This window comes from Dermacentor variabilis, chromosome 9, assembly GCF_050947875.1.
Source record: "Dermacentor variabilis isolate Ectoservices chromosome 9, ASM5094787v1, whole genome shotgun sequence".
NCBI classification, from domain to species: Eukaryota; Metazoa; Arthropoda; class Arachnida; order Ixodida; family Ixodidae; genus Dermacentor; species Dermacentor variabilis.
The window spans coordinates 106,064,084-106,086,693 of record NC_134576.1 but is presented as its reverse complement, the minus strand read 5'-3'; the positions used below and the strand labels follow the sequence as shown (position 1 = coordinate 106,086,693).

The 22,610-nt window shown below is 45.6% G+C and overlaps 1 protein-coding gene across 1 annotated transcript in view; it reads left to right on the top strand.

Annotated features, from left to right (window-relative positions):
* mRpL46 (mitochondrial ribosomal protein L46) overlaps positions 1-3,609 on the top strand; it is a 44,933-nt gene extending 41,324 nt beyond the window's left edge. Inside the window, exon 6 of the mRNA XM_075668912.1 lies at positions 3,063-3,609. Within this exon, the coding sequence (XP_075525027.1) occupies positions 3,063-3,092 (30 nt within the window). The 3' untranslated portion in view covers positions 3,093-3,609. The remainder of the gene's footprint in view (positions 1-3,062) is intronic.
* The last annotated feature ends 19,001 nt before the right edge of the window (positions 3,610-22,610 follow it).

The following is a 22,610-nucleotide window of genomic DNA, read 5'->3' as shown; positions in this document are numbered from 1 at the left end:
TTATGATAAATATACGCATAGCTCGATCAATCCTTGAATGCTGTGACGCAATGCAACTCAGTGTCGCTATGCTGCAAGTTGACCTTGAGAAAGCATTCGACCGCGTGCCGCACGATCTGCTTCTAGCTATACTTGAATATGTGAATGTAGGCAATGTGACCAGCGAAGGTGTGCGGATGGCTTACGCCGGATGTACGACGAGATTGATAATAAACAAATCAGTAGGTGAATAATACCAGTACAACGCTGAGTCAGACAAGGGTGTCCATTATCACCGCTTCTTTCTTGCATGTATATTGAGCCCTTTTGTCTAAGCGTAATTAGGAAGAACGCGATAAGAGGATTTCAATTACATCAAGCCGAGGTAAGCCTTCTTGCTTACGCTGATGACATTGCAGTTTTCTGTGTTGATCATGAAAGTATAATGCAGTATAATGCATACTGTCAACGCTGTTAAAAAGTTTCTGTCAAGTAAGTGGTAGTGCAGTAAACTGGGACAAGTGCGTTGGATTCTGGTATGGGGAATGGGACGTCGCACCAAGGATGTTTTTGAACATTAAATGGCAAGAAACGTTGACAAAATACTTAGGAGTACCCCTGCAGTACTACTCTGATAACGAGCCTTATTGGAAAAAACAAACAGAGGTGTTACGTGAAAATGCACAAAAGTGGAATGGATGGGATAAGTCGATTTTCGCACGGGCTACGACGTGCAACCTATTTCTTGTAAGCAAGCTATGGTATGTAATGCAAGTTTTGCATTGCAGCAGGTTAAATGTACAAAAAATGCACAGAGTGTTCGCGGTCTTTATCTGGAGCTCCCTATGGGAAAAAACGAGCCGAACAAATCTGCTTAAAAGAGGGAGTGATGGTGGGCTTGGTTTAGTGTATCTGTATCTGAGACAACTCGTCAGTCGATTTGTATTTCTCAGAGATGTAGATGATACCTTTCTCAGAACTATGGTACAACTGAGGCTGGGTAAAGTGCTACCAGAGTTTGTTGTTTCTTCGGTGTGTCAGCAAGGACCAGTACGGGGATATCTAAAAGAAGTGGTGTCATCTTCTCGCTCGTTATCGGTGCGTTTTTATTTGCAATATTTGACTGATGTGTCACGTAAAAAACTGTACAAGGACCTTGTGGATGTGTTATTTCCTGTGCTATTGTACCGTGAATTATACTGTGCAGGCAAAGGAATATGTTTTGAAACGCGTTAAAAAATGCTAGTTGCGCCAGGGGTTAAAACCTTTTTTTTAAGCTGCACACAGGAACCTTACCTGTTAAAACACGGTTAGAAGAAAAGGGTTTATTTGTTCCGTGGGGTACTCATTGTTTGTTATGCAAAAAACCAGAGACAATTGAGCATGTGTTCTTAGATTGCTGGGGTGGAGTGTTCTTCTGGGACATCTTACAGAGAACCTTGAAAAAAGATTTGCCATTAAGTCCGCATGGAATCCGTTATCTCACGGTCGAAAACGACGATCGTGTGCCTTTCGAACTGGTCATGCTCCTGGGCCTGCACAGTATATGGCGAACTAGGATTGCTGTACACAATGCGGATATTGACGCTAGACCAGTTCGCGAATATTTTTGCGAATCGGTGTCCCATTTTGTCGAAGTGCAGAAGGTGCAGTCGTATGTACCAGAGCGGTTTCCGAGATTAGAAATGTTGTCGCAGATGCTGAAATACTGATGACTTGTAGTCAGCAAACAGCTGACGGTTCTCTGTACTGTGATCTTGTTAATCTGTTCTTCTGATCTCGTAAACTCTGTGAAAAGCGAGGCAATAAAGGAAAAAAAAGAACTCATGGCTGAGTGGTAGCGTCTCCGTCTCACACTCCGGAGATCCTGGTTCGATTCCCATCCAGCCCATCTTGCAAGTTGTTTTTATTTATGAATTGCCTTCCGGGATTTTTCGCTCACGGCCAACGCCACCGACACCGGTTTTTCTGCGACACGAGCTCCTTAACGCTGTCGCGTTAATAATGTCCCATTGAACGTCACTGAGCGGTCCTTCGAGTACAACCCCTCGCGGGCAAGCGAGCGCGTTGAGACGCTTGGCGCGTTTCGATTTGCCCTTGCCGAGGCCAACGCCTCCGAGGTGCACTTAGAATGCAGGCGATAGCTTTCGCGGACAAGGAACACGCGGATAACACAGGCTTCCAAGAGAGAGAGCGAGGGTGTCGCGGCGATGTCCTCTCCCCTAACTCAACACCTGGCGCGCTATCGCGGCAGCAGCTGTTCCTTTTCGCAGCCAATGGGAACTCGGTCGAGGCGCGCTCGTGATGTGGCGTCGCAGCCAATGTGACTTGAGGTGCCGTTTCGCTGCTAGAGACTACAGACGCCGGCTTTTTCACTCAATGGGCCATTTGACGTTTTCGCATAAAAAGATATTGGCAGTGGTTTAGCTCGGCTATGCCAGGATATACGTAGCGAACGCTAAGGCGTAGCATGGTTAGCCTTGGTTAATCTTGATTGCAAGTCCAGGTTAGTCTGGTTGTCTAGCTATGTTGTGGCGTTTATTAGTCGTTCGGCGCGCTGTTCGTCTGTTTCATGGGGGATCGTTTTTTCAGCTCGTTCCGATGTCGATTCTTGCCTCCTGCTTATCAGAATTGTCGCCGTCCTTACTGCCGCCTCAACTGTGGTTGCGGCGCACGCGAGCTCTCCTTTTGAATCCTCCATGTTATCAGGCATGCGACGCAGCTGGCGAAGTGAGCGGAGGCGAGCGCAGCGACGAGGAACGCGGTGTGACGTCATACCAAACGGCGGCGGCTGAAAGGCGCGGCGCTGCGCAGCGGCGGAACACCTGTGGCTCGGTGCTACTAGTGGCGCATGCCCAGTAGTGACTAGGGAGCGAGCGAGAGAGAGAACTATTCCTGGCGAGGCGCGCGTTATGACGTCATGTGCCTCTTCGGAGCACCGCCACGTCGAAATCGCATGTTCGCGGCCAATAAGGCTTTCGCTTTAAAAAAGAATCGTCACAGCTTACTCGCGTTCCTCCTTGGAGCGGCGAAGTGGTTGTTCGTCCTCGCCAAGGCGCAAACGGCGTTCTCCTGCCTTGCAGATCCTGCTGGTCCGGTGTCTCTCGCCGTGAAGTGCGACCCGGCGGTGACGTCCACCCCTGTGGAAGCGGCGTCTGAGAGGACCAGACCTGCCGCGTGCTCGTGGTCGCCGGCGGCGCAGTGGCAAGGGAGCGAGTGCCCGTGCTGCGAGAGTGACCGGAACCTTTACAACGCGGAACACAGTCAGAAATGAAATTATTAAGACTGTAAGGAACAGTCTATAGAAAGGGGACACCAAAGATATGTATAGTTAGGCTATGTAACAGATTACACTGCGAGTGTAGAACGAGCAAGTGGCAATCAGAGGCTTTGCTTCCCGTGTTTAACTTAGTTCATATAGTTTCTTACTATATCAGCTAGAGGGAAAATCTGGCGCCACTGTCTATGGGAGTTTACAAACGGTCGCGGTGCCGTCGTAGGAATGGCGGTATATATGGGTGCGCTAGGCTTGTGTTGGCTGGTGTTGTACGAGGCTTCCAATAAAACGTAGAAATGGCTGCAAAGATAATGCGCTCTTACAATAAAATTTTCGTAAAAGGTTTTCGTTCACCCGCATTACATCTTTCAGTAAAGCTTTCTCGCCTGCAGTGCATAATCGAGCGAAGAAAAGCATGAACAGTCGACAAGCTGCTACAAAGCGAGTGCGAATCTCGTCTGTTCTCCAACTTCAGGGGCCCGCTGATACATTTTGCGTTTCATATAATTTTACATGCAATCACAAGTCCTCATAACTAAACAAAACATGTTTTGTGTCATGATAAAGTTAAAACGGCTTTTACTTGCTGTTTCAGTAGGAAATGAATCATTGTGACAGACGGAACGGTGCTCTCTATAGGCGCGTCTTCGAAGTGTCCTGGCTCTCCTAAAACGATGCCAATCCAAATTCACCATATATACCGGCACTCCCATGCATACAACAGCGCAGCAGCACCAGATTTTCCTCTACGTAAAACAGTGCGAAACTCTATGACTTAGCTTTCCCATGTTAGGCTAAGCTTCCCATGTACGAACAAGCCGACGTCCTCACCCAGCGCTGGTGGTCCGCGAAGATGACGGAGGAGGGACAGTCGAAGACGGTGACTGCTCTGCTGTCAGCCCAGTGGACCTTGACGGAATGTCTGGCGATGGCGACGCCGTTTCAGAAGTCGGTGCCGGCGAGGCATTGCTAGCCTCGTTTGCGAGCACCACCTTCGGCAACGGCTCCGCAGACAGTTTAGGGAGGACATCCTTTCCCTTTCCGGCTAGAGGAGCGAAACAGTGCTTTGGTGAGTGCTAAAAAAATTCACGGAGTATTGACACGTGGGCTGTGTTTTCCCTTTTTAAAAGTGGCAATTTAAGGCCAAGGGCGATCGAAGCAATGACAGTGATAGCAAAGTATTAAAATAATACTATGCTAAGTAACGCTCGTCGTTTTATGGGTAGTGTAAGTTGCAGTAAACATTCGCTTACGAAAAAGCACGCCTGGTCCCACGCGCCCCGAGACACACATGAACGGAGTTCACTAGATGACCTCGATCACAACTCTCACGTGATGAGGAGGGCCGACAGCAGAGAGAGAGAGAAAAAACACTTCATTTTAGGAGAGAGAGAGAGAGAGGAATATAGGAAGGCAGGGATGTTAACCAGTCAAGAGTCTGGTTGGCTACCTTACGCCGGGGGAACGGAGAGGGGGAAGAGGGAGAAGGGAGAGAGAAGGTGCAGAGACGTGTACGGATAGTACTTGAGTTAAAGCCACTCGCGCGAACCAGACGTTCTGAGAGAGCACAAAAGTGCCTTCACTGCCTTCTGAGCCGATGATCGGTGGATACTTTATTGTAGAAAAGGAAGGCAAGTTGTGGGGGCCCTCAGTCCAGGACCTCACTTGCAGCGTTCTGCAGCGCGTCGCGGATGAAGACCGCATAGTGCTGTTGGTCTTGGTGCGAAGTGGCTGTGGTCAGCCACTCGGCAGTGGGTTTAGAGGTGAGAGATGCGAAGGGGGATAAAAGGTGTAGTGTGGAGAAGCAGTGCCATAAAATGAGGGGAGTATTAGGGTAACCTCCACAGTGGGGCACATCGATGGGCTTTCCGAGCACAGGCCATTTAGAAGGTGCATATGGGCGGGGGTCGCGAGAGTGCGTGTTTGTGCCTGGCGGATGAGCACGCCTTATCGGTGCGCCATATCGCGATGCGGCTTGGGAAATATTCGGCGTACGTCTCGATATGGCTTGAGGGGTGGCGGGATCGATAATGACTCGTCTGGGTGTGGCCGGAGAATGTCAGGAGCCCGGTTTATTGTTTCGCAGCTAAGCTGATCAGCTCGTTCATTCACCGACATTCCCGCGTGACCTAGGATCCAGACGACCACTGCCGAGCGATGAAGATGTTGCTGTAAGTGTTTCGTGATATTTGTGGGTACGTTGTTATGCAGAAGCTTCCTACATGCGTACATGGGGCCCGTGAATGTGGTAGGTGTGCGTGTGGGTGAGTGTGGAAGACGCTGGATAGCTGCAGCGATTGCATGTAGCTCGGCTGGGGTAAGGTCTGTTGTGGGTACGAGCTCTGTGTGTACAGTGTGGAGGCGGTGATCGACTACGGAAATGGCCGCAATCACTTCTCCTGTACACTGTCGTATACATAGTAGTATGTGCCTCGGGGGTTACGTGTGGTCTACCTAGTGTATAAGGCTAGTAGCGCCGCTCAGGACGAGCAAAAAAGGACAGAGGTAGGGGTAATCAAAGGGAGCGGAAACCAGGGTGAGCGCTCACCCTGGTTTCCGCTCCCTTTGATTACCCCTACCTCTGTCCTTTTTTGCTCGTCCTGAGCGGCGCTACTAGCCTTAAACTTAGCGCTCACCCTGGTTTCCGCTCCCTTTGATTACCCCTACCTCTGTCCTTTTTTGCTCGTCCTGAGCGGCGCTACTAGCCTTAAACAGTTATGACATACCAACTCGCCCAAACTGCCACCCTTTCTACCTAGGGTAGTATGCTACCCATTCTGGCCTACGGGCTTTGTTATCTTCCAGGTTCATATAACGTGGAAGAGGTGCTAGATCCCTAGCAGGGATCTAGCTTCTGGACTGAGTGGTAGTGTATCTGCAGAGGGCGTGGCAGGTGGCTGCAGTCGTAGGCTACGCAAGATGCTGCGACCTCGTTCTGTTTGCTGCAGGCGTAGCTCCTGACCATGGCAGTGGATGGCGATGAGTTCAGTGACAGTGTTGTGGCTTCCCATGACCATGAGGAGCTCTGTGCTAGCGCAGAGAGGGAGGCAAGTTGCGCCAGCTTGGTCCCAGCGCTAGCTTGGTCGCTTTGCGGATGAGTGCGTCGAGACGGGTGACGTCTTGGCTGCATAGGTTGGAAGGTGATCGACAGCAGGGAGGCTCTCGTGCTTGTCCCAAAGCGAACGTTCCATGCCGCTGCTCCCTTTACCGTTTCACTGTGTCGCGCCTCCGAAACTCAGCAGCACTAAGGGGGCTTAAACGTAACTCGTGATTTCAGCTCCAACAACGGGCACGCGGGAATACCGCGCACGTCAAGGCATTAGCATTCTCAGCATGGAGGACATTAAGGGATAGAAAGCAAGCCAGGAGGGAGCGCCACCCAGCGCTCGACACGCGACCATGTAACGGGAGGTTTTCTAGTGTCTTCCACCACCGAAAATATCACGTACGTGTGTGAAAGCAACTTGCGGCTCCTGCACTCGCTCGTTGAATTATGAAGGCGATAACATTATCACCCCCCCCCCCCCATTATTCATGAAAACATTCTACTTCTCGGCGATCCTCAAAGGATTGCAAAATTCTGCAAGACGCACAAGGACGCGTGCTAACACGGCGATGAAAATTACGTGACCTTTATGCAGGTCACGTACTGCGCTTTCGCCCGTTGGTCTACCTAGAGGCGCTTCGCAGTACTGGTTTGTCCGAAACCCATGCGCTAAAGAAGCAGTGCGTTCAAGCTCGCGTGAACGAGCCGAGCCGCTCCTATGTATACGCCTTTCTTCAGTGAACCTATTTATTATTCACCTGTGCGTTGCAATAATAACAATAATATTTGGGGTTTTACGTGCCAAAACCACTTTCTGATTATGAGGCACGCCGTAGTGGAGGACTGCGAAAATTTTGACCACCTGGGGTTCTTTAACGTGCACCTAAATCTAAGCACACGGGTGTTTTCGCATTTCGCCCCCATCGAAATGCGGCCGCCGTGACCGGGATTTGATCCCGCGACCTCGTGCTCAGCAGCCCAACACCATAGCCACTGAGCAACCACGGCGGGTGTGTGCGTTGCAAGTCTCACAATAAAACGTGCAAATGCGTGTACCATTCAAACGTATTTAGTGAAAGTGCAGAACTCGGAGCGTTAGAACCCATTCGAATTGATTTCCTATAGAAAAACAAAACAAGAAAAAGAACATGCATTCTGTAATTCTGTGAATGCAATTATTGCTTCATCGCCCAGTTAAAGAAACAATTGAGTCTAGTTGGATTTCAATGAGACCCAAATGGTTCCGATTGGACGCGATAACCAAGATAACCATGATGCCCAAGTTCTAATTGGGCATCATGAGAAGACTAGTTGGTTATAGTTGGACATCACTGGAGCTTGGTATGCCAATTGGTTCCAAATGGATCCAATTGAAAGTCGATGAGTATTCCCGCGAAACAACAGAATAGTTGATAATAATAATAGAACAATTATAATGTTAGTTTTAAAGTAAAATATATTTGTATTTTGGTGTGATCAATGGAGAGAAGTATTTAGCTTTTTCTCAAGCTAAATATTTTGCTTGAAATTTTACCAGTTTCTGATGAACCACTGGCACCACTTCGTCAACCAAATTTTGTTCACATATATAGTACCTGACATGCATCTCTCGTAGCGGTGACTGTTTGGTATGTACATGAAGAGAATTGCCGTAGTGTACTGTTCATGTATTAGCGTGCTTCTTGGACGGAGTTTCAGGTATATCTGTGTCACATCAAGGTTAGGGCCCATCTAGGCTTTCTTGTTTCCTTTCCTTTGATTTTCATGTTGGTCTTGAGTCTAATTTAGATATCAATTGGGTCCCATTGTGTTCCAAAAAAGCAGTTGGTTCAATTGGACCTGTTGGATTTTTGAATGGGTATCCCAAAACACAATTGGACATATTCGATGTGTTTCAATTGGAAATTTCCAACTGGTTTGAGCAATTTTTTTTTTACTGGGCGTGGTTACACGGCATATGCGTCATCCGAACAATTTCGGCCGCTGACATATTGCTTTTTGAAATTAAAGTTCATTCTAACATGTTATTTTCGAAACAACTTTCTGAACTTCAAAGTCGCTGAAATGTCGTCAGCTTGTCTGTCGCGTCGCTAAAGAAAGTCACTGGTCGCTAAATAAGGAAATTGTCGCTAAACAGACAATAAAATCGCTAGATCTAGTGACAAAATCGCTAAAATGTCAATACTGGCCCAGAGTGTCCGTGTAATTACCATGGCAATAAAAGGGATTGAAGTTTGGTCTGCGAATGTTCATCTTTGATAGCAATTGCAGCAAACTACGAATATTGACCATTGACCCTTTTCGCGGAGAAGTTTGTGCTAGTCAAACGAGATGGTGCTTTCGGCGGTGAAGCTAGGGAAACTATGGAGCATGCTTTATTAGAATGTGAAGACGTCTACCCAGCGGTCGATTTAGGCACCACTAGCCTCCTTGAAGCCCTTGGGTCCAGCGAGAGCAGCGGAAAAGTAAACATCTCCACAATAGAGATTAGTAAGAGGCCTTTGGAGGATTGGTGGAATAAAAGTAGGGAAACGACATAAAACGGAGACGTACAAAAGTACAGTTCGCAATAGGGGATCAGAAAATTTGGTTGTGGGGAGTTCATAGTGTTTTTTTCCTTTTTTATTGTTTAACGTAGGTAGGGCATTAGGCACTATAATAGCAAGAGCTTAGTGGCGCAACCCACCGCCCCGTTCCAAAGGGGACGCTCATAACGTCCGTCCGTCCGTCCGTCCATCCATCCATCCATCCATCCATCCATCCGTCCATCCATCCATCCATCCATCCATCCATCCATCCATCCATCCATCCATCCATCCATCCATCCATCCATCCATCCGTCCATCCATCCATCCATCCATCCATCCATCCATCCATCCATCCATCCATCCATCCATCCATCCATTCATCCATCCATCCATCCGTCCGTCCGTCCATCCATCCATCCATCCATCCATCCATCCATCCATCCATCCATCCATCCATCCATCCATCCGTCCGTCCGTCCGTAGCCACAGCGTCAGCGCACGAACATGAAATCGTTACCGCTTCCACCTTTCATCTGTGCAATCAGCTGTCGGAAGTTCAACTGAGTTTTTTCTAATGCACTGTGCTGCAACCATATAGGCATAAATCGTGTGGATTGAAGACGTGTGCAGCAGTTGTCTGCAAAAATATTGACTGCATGTTAAGGAATCGAATGAATCTGTGTGGCGAAGTTCGCGGACCGCTGCTGTAACTGCCCGTGCATGTTACCGCAGCACATTAAAGATGTGCGGCTTTCCTCGAGGACGCAGAAATTTGCTCACCCGTCAGCGTTGGATCGCTAACCTCCAAAGAAAGTGCTTCAGCCCCGGAACGTCGGCAAGCGTGATTACCGTTCGTTAAACCATGACAAAGTGAGTAGCGCCGCTTCCTGTCATAGTTAGTTTCACGCGCAGTACTTACACATATCTACCTCAACTGACACGGAAACTTCCGCCCACTCTATCGCCAACGTGTCAAGAATGAGTGAATGGCTGCACAGTTGAATGGGCGCGCGTCATATACGCACAATAAATGACGGCCTACACTGATAGCGCATGAATGGTCGAATCCGAATGTTTCGTGACGGTCCACAAGAGTAAGCAGGTCACTCGCGATAATTCATCTTTGCTACGAGGTATTACAATGCACAAAACGGCTACGTTTCAAGCCTTGAACGCGGCAAGAACAAATCTATCGGAACTAAGCACACCCGCGAGCTATTAGGCAGAAAATTATCGGATAGTGACCCTCACCGAGGAAAATTATTGAGTCGGGAATGTGACATACAAGGCCGCGCTGCTGCGAAATATTTGCCAAATGAAGAAGTGACAGCCAAAACAAGCTAATCCTGATTCAATTCAGGAGCGGAAGTTTGGATAGCTTGGAATACATATTTAGCCTCGCTTTTAGAACAAGCACCATGTACACTGCTCGGGCTGTTCGGACATATAGCTTAATCAGCTCCGCAAACGCTTTTGCATGCTCTCCGGAGCTGTGGCCAAAGCACGTGTCACCGTCTATACGATATTTTCCGAAACAGAGGTTTTCTAAGCCGCACCGACGTCATACACACCCATTGTAAACACGGAGGCAGTTGAGGCAAGCAATGGAGGTGTCACCACGTGATCAAACATGGCAGCGCCCACGGGATCGCTGCAGAAAGGGTCAATACACTGGATGCGGAGTATATATACTTCGGTCACTTTTCTTCTGTTTCGTGTGCGCCGACACCACCGTGGCTCTGTCGCTGAGTTTAATTTTGCTTGCGTTCCCTGACTAGCCGCCACACGATATGCGCTCTACCTGCGTCCATCTGTCCATTCTTTTTTTTTCATTTGCAGATGAATGTCAAGTTTCCCACCGTAAATCGCGCAGCTACATTTCCTTTAAACGCACGAAGCAACACTTACAGTGTGATCGGGTCGTGTTCCCTTCATGCCGTGTAGGAGTTAATGGCCGCTCATGTTTTAAACGCGCCGTTTTAAATGCATCAGTTGTCGTGACAACCGTTCCCCGCATGTAGCCATCGTTCCAATTTCTTTGATCCCGAAAGTGTTTAAAACTAATCCATCCTCGTCTTTCTTTGCTTCGTTCTATAACTTATTCATCTTGCCAGCATCACTCGCGTATTCATTAATCTTGGCTTAGACGTCCAAAGGCAGAACTGGCAAGGTATCGATCAATCAATCAGTCAACCAATAACAGTAGGATGACGTTGCTAGTTGCAAGGAATCATTGAGAACTACAAATGCACCGACGGCAATGGTTGTGCCTGAGCTCCATCCACTTCTCCCGTGAATCAGGTGCTGTGCGTTCAGCGAATTGTAAACCATGGCCTCTAAGTTATACTGCGAATTTAACGACAACTTAAGAATTACGTGCGAACCGCGCTCACAAATACGCACTACGTCTGCTCTATGTGCCTCCGATAACAAAAAAAAAAAAAAAGAAGATAGTTACCGAGGAACTCCACCATTGAAGAAAGTTCGTCTCGATTGCAAGGCGCGGAAATGAGCAAAGGTAATTGTCTGGTGCATCTACACGTTATCTTTGAAAGTTAAAGCGGGAAAAACTGTGCCTATTGGAAGCTTGGGCTGGCATAAGGTAAATATTCCTTTCGCTCGATTATATTGTATCATTAACCACTCACGGCCGGCCAATCGGGCTGGTAACGCATAGGCGGAGCGCCACTCGGACCATTGACGAAGTTCTGAAATGAAATAAATGGAGATACAGTTCCTACATTGTATTAGGCTTGGGCCGGGATAATGTAACGCCTATTCTATCCCCTACTTTTTTTTTCGCTTTTCGTCAGTGGTCCAAGCGGTGTCTTTCTGTCCTCTTGTAGGTTTCCTGTGTGCGTCTTTCTCTTATTTTTTTTGGCTGTTTCTTAAATCCAGGCGGCGCTCCGCCTATGTGCGTCATCAGCTCGACGGGCCCTGCCCTTTCGAGCGGCGATTATCGAGGTGGGCCCGAGGACCGCCCTCCGCAGTCCCTCTTACGCGAACACCTAATCAAATCGAAGTTTATTTATTACGAATTTTTCGTTACGGAATCGCTCGTCCGTACATTAACTTGTTCAAGCCCATGAAACTTAGGCGTAAGAACAGGAGCAACCGTAGCGATATCTCTTTATACTGCCTCACCACACAACACACGCGTATATTTATGGCCCCTTTCGCGAGAAAGGAGCCGCAGCCACGCTTTTTTTGAAGAAACATTCACGGCGGCTCTTTCGAATGGAACGGTCTTACGGACTTACGAGTGGAACGGTCTGCAAGGCTGCCTTCTGGGATTCCTGGGGGACCAGTCCGCGTCTGGTCCGTGCCAGCTCGCCCGGCCTGCTGTCTCGGTCCAGGCTTCGCAGGGCTTTCCCGGGATCCCCGTCCAGGGCTCCTGGGGAACTGCTTTCCGCCCGCGTGGCGGGAACTTGAACGCCCCTTGGCACTGGCGGTCCGCTTTGGTGACCTGGACGGACTTCGAGGCGCCTTCGGCGACTCCATGGCGCTTGTGTTTCTTCTTTTCCTTCTACCTCTATATATGCAAGTCTGTCTCGGGGGCTCGAGACGCAGTGCGATATTGTTGTTGCCCTCGAGATCAGTGACACGTAACTATTGCTCGCGTATGGAATCTATAGATCAATTTTTATTATCGTGCCGGCGGTTTTCTGCTCATCGAAAACTGTGTCTAGAAAGTGCCGCTTCAAAATTTAGGATTGCCTTTAGGCAGTACTAGTATACTCTTCCTTGGAGCGTCATTATTAGCATGCAGCTACAGGAACGTTTGTCTAGCCATTTATAATTTTCTGTATGGCACACAAAGAATGCCTTGTTAAAAGTTCTTAGTTTCCATATTTGATTTACTTCTACTTCAATTTAAAAAATATCGAAAAGTAAAAGCACGAATTCACAGTTTAAATCTTACTAGTAGTGTTATCCAAAATTTAACTTACTCATGTTTAAGTATATCCTTTATATTATATATATCAGTAACCTTTATTCCTTTTTTTTGTTTGGTATTCCCATCAACGCAAGGTTTATATAATATTGATCACTACTTTATATATTGTATTGACAGTGTATTTTTCTTCTTGGGATATACATTTATTAAATTTTTTGTGTTATTTATTTATGAACTAATTTAGTTCATTTTTTTCAATCATATTACCACCCGATTCGTGGCCTATCTCTCATAGTGGGTTTGTGTCATTAATTGAGGCTTCTTTTTCATCATCATCATCATCATCATCATCATCATGTAGTCCTCTATTGAACATGATTTCAATAAGTACGAGAGAACTTTTGAATAGAAAGAAACAATAAAGAACAGAATTAAGCAGATAAACAGGCTTATGAGCGTCAGGCGCACGTGATCCACAAAAGAACAATCGTGAAACGGAAAGAACGTGCGTTTCGCGTATATTTTAACCTGGTTCGCTTAAAATGTGGCTGGGCGTTGTTGGGGTATGTGGAACGAAAACCTAATTAGGAGCCTAAGTAGAATCACGTTATTAGACAGAACAGGTCAGTATAGATAGAGAGAGACAATATAAAAAAAAGTGAAGGCTAGAGAAGTTCACCAGATCAACTGTCTGGTTGGCTATATTAGGAGCGCAGGTGCACACTAATATATTAAGAAAACCAAAACATGTTCACCAGCGAATCGTAGATGGCCACTAGATGCGATCCTTATGTGAAATCTGAAACAAGTAATAGTTGGCCCGCTGGCCACGACTGCCATGTGTCGGGAGCGAAACGTGCCACTGAATTCATCACTTATTCATCAGTCAGTCACTTTACCTGCTACAGGTTGAGGACGGTTGATGGTAGCTATAGGCAGACGCAACACCTTGCAAGTAACCGATGGTTTTGTCTGACGATTCAAGTGGTTTTAACGACCGTAGATAGAGAGAAGTGATAAGGGAAAAGGCTAACTAGTAGGTTAACTGCGAGGTTAACTAGGCTAATCCTGGTCGGTCACTCTGTACTGGGGAAGGCGAAAAGGACAGCGAAAGATGAGAAGAAATGAAGAAGGAAAAAAATCATGAGCGATTACACTGACCAGCGAAGCTGTTTAGCACACGACACGGAGGTGACACATAATTTTGAACAAAGGTACGAACTCATCTGATGTCTTGGTGGGTGGTCATCGTGACGAAGGGTGCGCACACTCATTTATTGTCTTGATCGGTGATCATTATTTACTCGCAACTACAATCACATTCTTTGGTAATGCCAATTAGATGCACTTACGCCGCAGGTGGTCGGTTGGGCCGGTTCGGTGTGACATCGCAAGGGGTATGTCTGCAACACGGAACGCGTAACCCGCTCCCTTGTCGTTACCGACATATCCACATTGAAATCACCGACAAGGACAACAGGGGTAATGTCATCGCAACTAATTCACGCAAAATGAGTGGCCACGAACCTTACGGGACTATATATGAGTCATTGCATGTTTTGCTTGCTTTGAGTCATGGCCCACGGGGGTATGGGCCACTGATGGTGACAGTTTTCGATATGCTGTTCTGTATGTTGTATGCGGAATTAGAAAGAATTTAAGCACTGTTCGCTTCACTATGCTGAGTGCTTGTAGCCTCTGCGTTACGGGGCCATGAACCATTGCATTTTTTTGCTTTCTTACAGGAGCATGAATGCTTACGGGGGTATGAGCCAGTGGTGATGATAGTCTTTTGTTTACAGAGAACAAGACTGCACGGAAACCTATAGCCACGTACACCTTCGCTGTAATATGTACAGCTTTCATGCACACACATGTAAACGCGCGTTCATCGTTCAGCCTGCCACAGGCGGTCATGTGAGCTGGTGGGCTTAAAGAAGCGCAGCAGCACTTTCGTGGCCTTGCGCATTGCGGATGTACAGTCGCGATCAATTTGAAGGTGATCGCGCGAGCATCGACCGGCGGGCCTTCCAAGCAGCATATATAGCGGCCGATTTCGGAACTGCGAAGATAAAAATTGCGCTGCCTTCTTCCCCTATTACGCTCTTCCAGGCTGCAGCCATCACCCTCAAGACCAACTCGCCACATTTTTGTGTTTGTTTCCCTTTCATGGCAATGATCTGTGTGCGACGCTTCCTCATGCATATCTTGGCTAACAGTGACGCCTTTGTGCAAAAGCTCATAACGCAATCGAAATGAATTCGCAGGTTATGCCGTGAACGGTGACGGGAGTGACAGCTTTTCAGGGAACACCAAAAGAGAGAGAAGGGAGCTATCTGATGTTTCCCTCTCGACCGACGGTGATGACGTAACGTGGCGCTCCTCCGAGTTTTGGTCGCCGCTCGAGCGATCACCTTCAAATTGATCGTGACTGTACGCGACCAGGGTCCGAGGACTTTCTGATTCCGTAAGGGGCGTGTAATCTACACACTAAACATTTTAACACCCTTAAGGGTGTAAATCAGTTTGTCGCCAGACGAACACCCTAAGGGTGCTGTTGTCTACACCCTACAGTTGGGGTGCCATTATAGCACCCTAGAGGAAGGGTGTCCACAAAATAAATTTAGGGTGTAGGGGTACAAGTCCATATTAACACCCATCTATGTGGGTGTTGGAAGGGTGTACACCCTTTTATTTCTAGTGTGTATGGAAGGCAGGTTCGGCAGTACACACCTTCAATTACTACTATGCACAGCGATCCACGCATAACTCTCGCGTGTGTCCGAAGGTTCAAGTTCGGCTACCAAACGCACCGTCGAACAGCCGGCCTTGAAGCTTCGATGGGCACACACACACCTATACGTGTGGATCACATTACATATTTGTAATTCACGGTGTATATTGCAAAATCTGTCTTCGCTGCACAAATACAACTTAGCAAATGTCACTTTTGAGCATGTATATCAACACCAACGGTTATCACGATTTCCACATCCACATAACATGCAACATAGACTGGTACGATATATGCTGCATTTTCAAGAAAAATGTAAATATATTTATTGCATGCTGCAATACAGAGTACAAGATATACATAAATCACAGGAAATATAAACATGCACATTCACCAAACACATCGGTAAGTACAAGAACATGTACATTTCCCACAAAGGTATCTAAAATATATGTATTGATCAAATCTGTTATTAGAGAAGAAACTATGTATAGCGGCACTGAAAGAGCCTGAGTTGACCTCGCAGTGTTTCGGGCCACATAAAGGAATAAATTTTCAGTATAAGGCTCAATGAAGGAAAATTCAAGTTTTGATGCCTTGAAAAAAAAGGGTATTGCAAAGGTGAATTAGGGAAGCAATTGAAATGCAGAGCAAACGCACAAGACACCTGTAATTTTGTAAGCTAATGTAATTGCAAAGCATTATGAAAAGTTTGGAAAGTCGATATAAGCATAACTGGCCAACATTTTTCGGACTGAAACAATACTTTCCAAGCGTAGACGTGCTTTAAGTGAGGCTTAAGCCAGCAGCATTATTGCTAATTTTCTCTTTCTAACAAGATTACTTGAGCACGAAAAATATGTAAAATTCTTTAGTGCCTACATAGTTTGTCCTCTTTTGTGAAACGAGAGTTCTCTGTGCTAAAGGTGCTGTGTAGCAGATTTTCTAACTACAATTCCAGTTTCTATAAATTTTTGTCTTGTAACCCGAAGGCACTGGTACATATATAATATGTAGTTTGAAAATAGGTTCTTTTCTCACTATAAATCAAGAGTGAATATTCCACATTTACTATTGTGTGGGTGCAAAGTGCAGTAGAAGGCCTGATAAAAGCAAACCACTGTTGAGTAAACGATTTTGCTGAGCACGAAAGGTGGACAGTGTTTTAAAATACATAGTACATTTCTAAATTATTTGCACTTAGATGCAATTATACAAGATTAGGGCTTGCTGTAGCATGTGAGTATGCAAATTAGCAAATATGGTTTAATAAATTAGCCATACTCTGGTTACTAAAAGAACACAGGCAGTCATGTAAAAGTTCAAGTTAAATATCACACTGTTAACATTTGCCAGCAAATGGTTGTATCAAACATTATAAATATACTGAAAAAGGTGCTTTCTTGGGATAGTTGGCAATTAATGAGAAAAAATTACGTACAGCGTGATTACAAGGACTGCGAGAGACGACAGACTGCGCTGACTTCCAATAATAATTTGTTGCGTTGCCACATTGTGTGTATGTATACAAGAGCGGGCATGCGCAGAAAATGAGTCACAAGGGGCGTCTAACAGCAAGTCATTGTACTAAGCACGTGGTCACCTGAAAAAAAAAACATTATAATTTCTATCTTATGAAATACAATACTTCACTAGGGTCAGCGTGATAGATGGGGCACTAACGCACACACTACCCAGTTTTCAGGTGAAATTTGCTTCTATAATTTCCCGGATGACCTGCGTCTCGCCAAAACTTCCGTATCTTCAAAGAGGGGCAAGCAGCCAGTTCCAGGGCAATGGATGCCGAAGTGGCCTTGAACAGTGTTATGGACGTTATAGTGCACTCTTAAATGATCATTTAGGCACCCGCCTGTCCGTCCAACGTATTTACTGCCTCAAAATAGGGGAATATGGTAAACCAAATTCGTTGCACATATCGCAAAACGTTTTCTGTGCCCGATAGAGCAAGAACTCTGACGCGATTCAGGCGCGTTTACACACTTACAGAGCTTTGCCAGCTTTTCCGGGGTTGAGAAAAGGACTGTGATTCCTGGAGGTTGCCGAATCTTTTTTAGCCTATCGGAGACATCATGCACATACGGTGGCACTGCGAACCGATGTCTTTCAACCGGCTTGTTCCTTGACTGAGCAGGCTCATCACGATTTGTGCCCCTCAGAAGCTGTTCCGCTATGGCTGAAATTAAGGCCAAAGGGTAGTCAACCCTAGAAAGGCGATCAACCTGTGCAGCAAGACTATGTTGCATCTGGTGTGAGCAAGATTTATTGAGGCTGTTAAGGATGCAAAACCTTTAATACCTCATTTAACGAGGTTTGAGTGTGCAGAGTTAAAGGGTAAGAGTGACTTCTTACTTCTCGGTTCGAAGCACCAGCCTCAGATCTACAAAGCGCGAGGAATCATCAATGGGGACCTCATGCGTTATTTGTAGAGGCTTTCTTAAACATCTCCAAGACTCCCGAAGCAGCAGGCTCGAAAGCGTGATCAGTGCAATCAATAAATACCAGGTAGCCATTTACAAACCTGCGCACTTTGACAGGAGATGCATCTAGGTGACCTTCAATATCGAAATCATGAGCTAGATAAATATCACACAGTTGCGGTGTGAGGCATGATCCTATACAAGCACCATTTATTTGTATATTGTGAAGGATCATGCTTGGCGCCACCACTGATATTTATCTAGCTAATCATGATTGAAACATTCAAGGTCACCTGGATGCGTCTCACGTTGTCAAAGTGTGCAGGTTTGTGGACGACTACCTGGTATTTATTGATTGCACTGATCACGCTTTAGAGCCTGCTGCTTTGGGAGACTTGGAGATCTTTAAGAACTGCAGCCTCTAGAACTAACAAATGAGGTCCCCATTGATGATTCTTTGCGCTTTCTAGATCTCAGGCAGTGCCTTGAAAACAAACAAGTGTGCTAGTGCTTTGAACCGAGAAGTAAGAAGTCACTCTTGCCCTTTAACTCTGCACATTCAAAGCTTGTTAAACGAGGTATTGTGAAGTTTTGCCTCGTTAACAGCCTCAATAAATCTTGCTCACATGAAATGCAAGATAGTATAGCTGCACAGGTTGATCACCTTTCTTGGGTTGGCTACCCTTTGGCCTTAATTTCAGCCATAGCGGAACAGCTTCTGAAGGGCACAAAACGTGATGAGCACAGTCAAGGAACCAGCCGGTTGAAAGACACAGGTTCGCAGTGCTACCGTATGTGCATGATGTCTCCGATAGGCTAAAAAAGATTCGGCAACCTCCAGGAATCCCAGTCCTTTTCTCAGCCCCGGAAAAGCTGGCAAAGCTCTGTAAGCATGTAAACGCGCTTAAATCGCGTCAGAGTTCTTGCTCTGTCGGGCACAGAAAAGATTTTGCGATATGTGCACCGAATGTGGTTTACCATATTCCCCTGTTTTGAGGCAGTAAATACGTTGGACGGACAGGCAGGTGCCTAAATGATCGTTTAAGAGTGCACTATAAGGTCCATAACACTGTTCAAGGCCACTTGGGCATTCATTGCCGGAACTGCCGCTGCATGCCCCTCTTTGAAGATACGCAAGTTCTAGCGAGACACAGCTCACCCGGTACATTATTGAAGCTGATTGCACCAGGAAATTGGGTAGTGTGTGCGTTAGTTCCCCCTCTATCACGCTGACCCCTAGTGAAGTCTTGTATCTCCACAGATAGAGATTGTGATTTTGTTTTTCTTGACCATGTTCTTAGTACATTGACTTGCTGTTAGAACACCCCTTGTGACTGCCTTTCATTTTCTGCGCATGACCCCTCTTCTGTATAAACACACTATGTGGCAACGCAATAAAATATTGTTGGAAGTCAGCGCAGTGTATGTCATCTCTCGCAGTCCTTGTCCTTCCCACTGTACATCATTTTTTTATACTGCACAGTGAATATTAATTGATTCAAAATTAGAAAAATATAGTACACATCTGAGCTGCAAAAATGCAATTGATGCAGCAAATGACGTTTAGCTTTCCAAAAGAAAAAGAATGTTCACGGTTAACCACGAGGTGCAGGGACTCCATTCTCTGAGCATCTTGACCAATAAATGCAGCGTATGGCATTGCTGGAATCTTGCGTCCTGCATTAGCAAAATAAGAAGAGAATCATGAGAGTTCAGTCTGTGCAATTACACATGTACACTGTGGAAAATTTGATAAGGCAACAAGCTCCTGAAAGTAACAAACTTAATTAATGCGACTGAGAACAATGCACAGCTCAGGCAACTGGGCAAGACAGGTGAAAGGTAGGAGAAATTTTTATTTTGCAAAGTTAGGAATAGCATTTACTGTGAACACTAAACCACTATGTCACTTTGAATACAAGGCACATACAGCAGCAAAAGCAAATAAATTTACAGTAGCCTTTTCACCATAGAAAATAAGAGTGAATTAAATTTAATGACACTACCAATGACATCTCTCAACAGACATTTGTTCAGGAGTGTGTATGTGACCTTAATATAAATTGACATGAAATCTGCAATATATCTCTGCATTACACTTTATAAGTACTGCAGCTGAGAACCTTACGGGATATGGCACATTAAGACTGACATGCACAAGACATTAAAAAATGGCTGTTTTTACACAACATTATTACACTAGGAGACAAAGAGCAGTTTTACAGAGAGTGCACACAAAATGAAAATGAGAGACCCCCCACTCGCATTCTCATTTGCCCTGCAATACCTCCATACAGCCCAACAATCTCCAACTCTCCAATGCAGTTTATTAGACCATTTCTGTATAGTGAAATTTATTGTGTTTTCTTATTTACTAATTTAGTAAGAACTGACATTTCGGCATACTTTCCTTGAAAATTTAGCATGTGTTAACTATTTTCCTTAGAGCAGGCCCCTTTCTTTCAATGGGTTAGCTTGGCAATATGGTGACAAGTAGTATTCCCAAAGATCATAAGTTTAAATAAACTTATGATCCTTCCGTCATGCTCCAACTTTTTACTTCATGCTCTAAACTGTGATACCCCTCCTAGGCAGTTTATGTTATTCTGCGAATACATACATGGTCCTTCTTTATGTAGCCTCTCAACTAGAGCCTGAAATTTCTCGTCTCCTAAAAAAATCATCTTTACCACCCGAAATATATTGCACGGTTACCCCTCATTGGGGGGGGGCGAGGGATTGTATATAAGTGTTCATATTCAATGAACCTCAGAGCCACAACAATTTCTCATCCTGTGTTGCCACTACCCGCATGAGTCGCTATGGTTGTAAATTGGCTACCCACCCTCTCCCGCCTAAAAGTACATTTTTCCACATGGAAAATCACCACAGCATTGCATTTGATTGAATGAGTCCCCCTGTGCATGTTTTTTTTTCTCGTCTTCTAATGGCTAGGTTCAACATGGTCAAGTTGTCTGAAAACTGCCAAGCCCCAACCAATACTTTGTGTAGTTTCAAAATTATGAAACATTCATTTTTCAAGACTTGTCCCAAATTAAGCATGAGGCAGATTTTCATGATGCAAATAAGGAAAGGTTGTGCTTAGTGACAATGATAGGCCTACTATATCCTGCAAAACTGTGTGAAATGACATATGCTTGCAATATTCATGAGCAGCTAGCTCAGTACAAGAAATAGGCGCAATGCCTGCGGAAATGTTTTTTAACACCCATGAGGGGTCCTAGTTTCTTGTAATTTCTTCAAATCCCTTGCAGTCTAGATTGCAATCCGGCTCATTTTGATATTGTATTTGAAATAAAAACAGCTCAAATTTTAAGGTTTTGAGAATTATACGGGATTAAATTAAAGGTAACAGAGTAATGCAACGAGCAAATAACAAGCTCATTGCATAGAGTAAAGAAATATTCCTTTCCTGCAAAAACATTGGTAGCAGGAAGGTCATACGAAATTAGCACTGAATGCACAATAAAGAATATCGTGCTGGAATGCTCCAGTCTGTGAATATTCTTGCACAAAGAAAATCCTCATTATGAAAGGCCATCAAGAAAATGCAAGTGTATGCTTTGGATCAGCAGTCATACCTGCAGTATGCAGTACAATCGGCAATATTTAAAAACACACACAACTACACATAATATCAAGCTTAGGCCGCCAAGGAGCCTCAGAGTTTTAAATTATAACTTGACTTACTATATTAAACTTCACACCTATATCTACTTACGATGTTGTCTTCCCAACTGCTTCCTAGAAGACATCAACCATCTGCCTGAAGGCGAACGCAAGTGGCTTGCTCTAGATGGAGGGCACCAAGGCTGGGCATTGTGAAATCGCTGCTATCATCTGCATGACCTGCGAGAAACAACGCTCTAAGTTCAAGATAAACAAATGCTATTAGAATGAAAGACAAGATCACTGACAATGAGCCTCGTTTTGATTTGCACGAGAAAAGCAAAACATATGGACTTTGTGCTGCTTACTGAAAAAGAAGCAAGCTTCCTTCCAGATGTTGCAGTCATGCATTAACATTGTCACACAGCTGCACGTTTGTATGCTCATATGCTGCTGTCGCTACTCTGCCAGCATGCTTTGCATAGCTTATTATTTCAAGTTATATTGATCATTGTGTTTTCTTCCCAATTTTTGGCAAATAGCACCAGCAAAGAAGTAGCTCACTTACACGCACACTTCCTTGTGAGGAGCGAGTTTTGATGCACTTCAAGGAAACCCAGGCGGTCCAATTTATTCCGGAGTCCCCCACTACGGCATGTCTCAAATCAGGTGGTCGTTTTGGCCAGTAAAACCTCATTATTTATTAAATTAAGTAAATGAAAAGCTATGCTTCAAGAAAACAAGCGGCATAAAAAGTAACTGCATCGAGGCGAAAATGGGCGCCAGGTTGCATGTCTCGCCCGTCAAATTTTGTGTAATGAAGCAGACGCGCCCCTGTGGATGTGCCCACTGAAGAGGAAGGTGAAGGGTCGTGCCGTGATCGCGAGCGAGCTCCGTGCTACAGCCCCTGCAGTGCCTTGATTTACCTAGCGTTCCACAACGTTGTGAGCGACAATAAACCTCGTCGCATTTGTTTGAAATTATGGGGTTTTACGTGCCAAAACCGCGATCTGATTATGAGGCAAGCCTTAGAGGGGGACTCATAAAATTCGTAACACCTGGGATTTGTTGACGTGCACC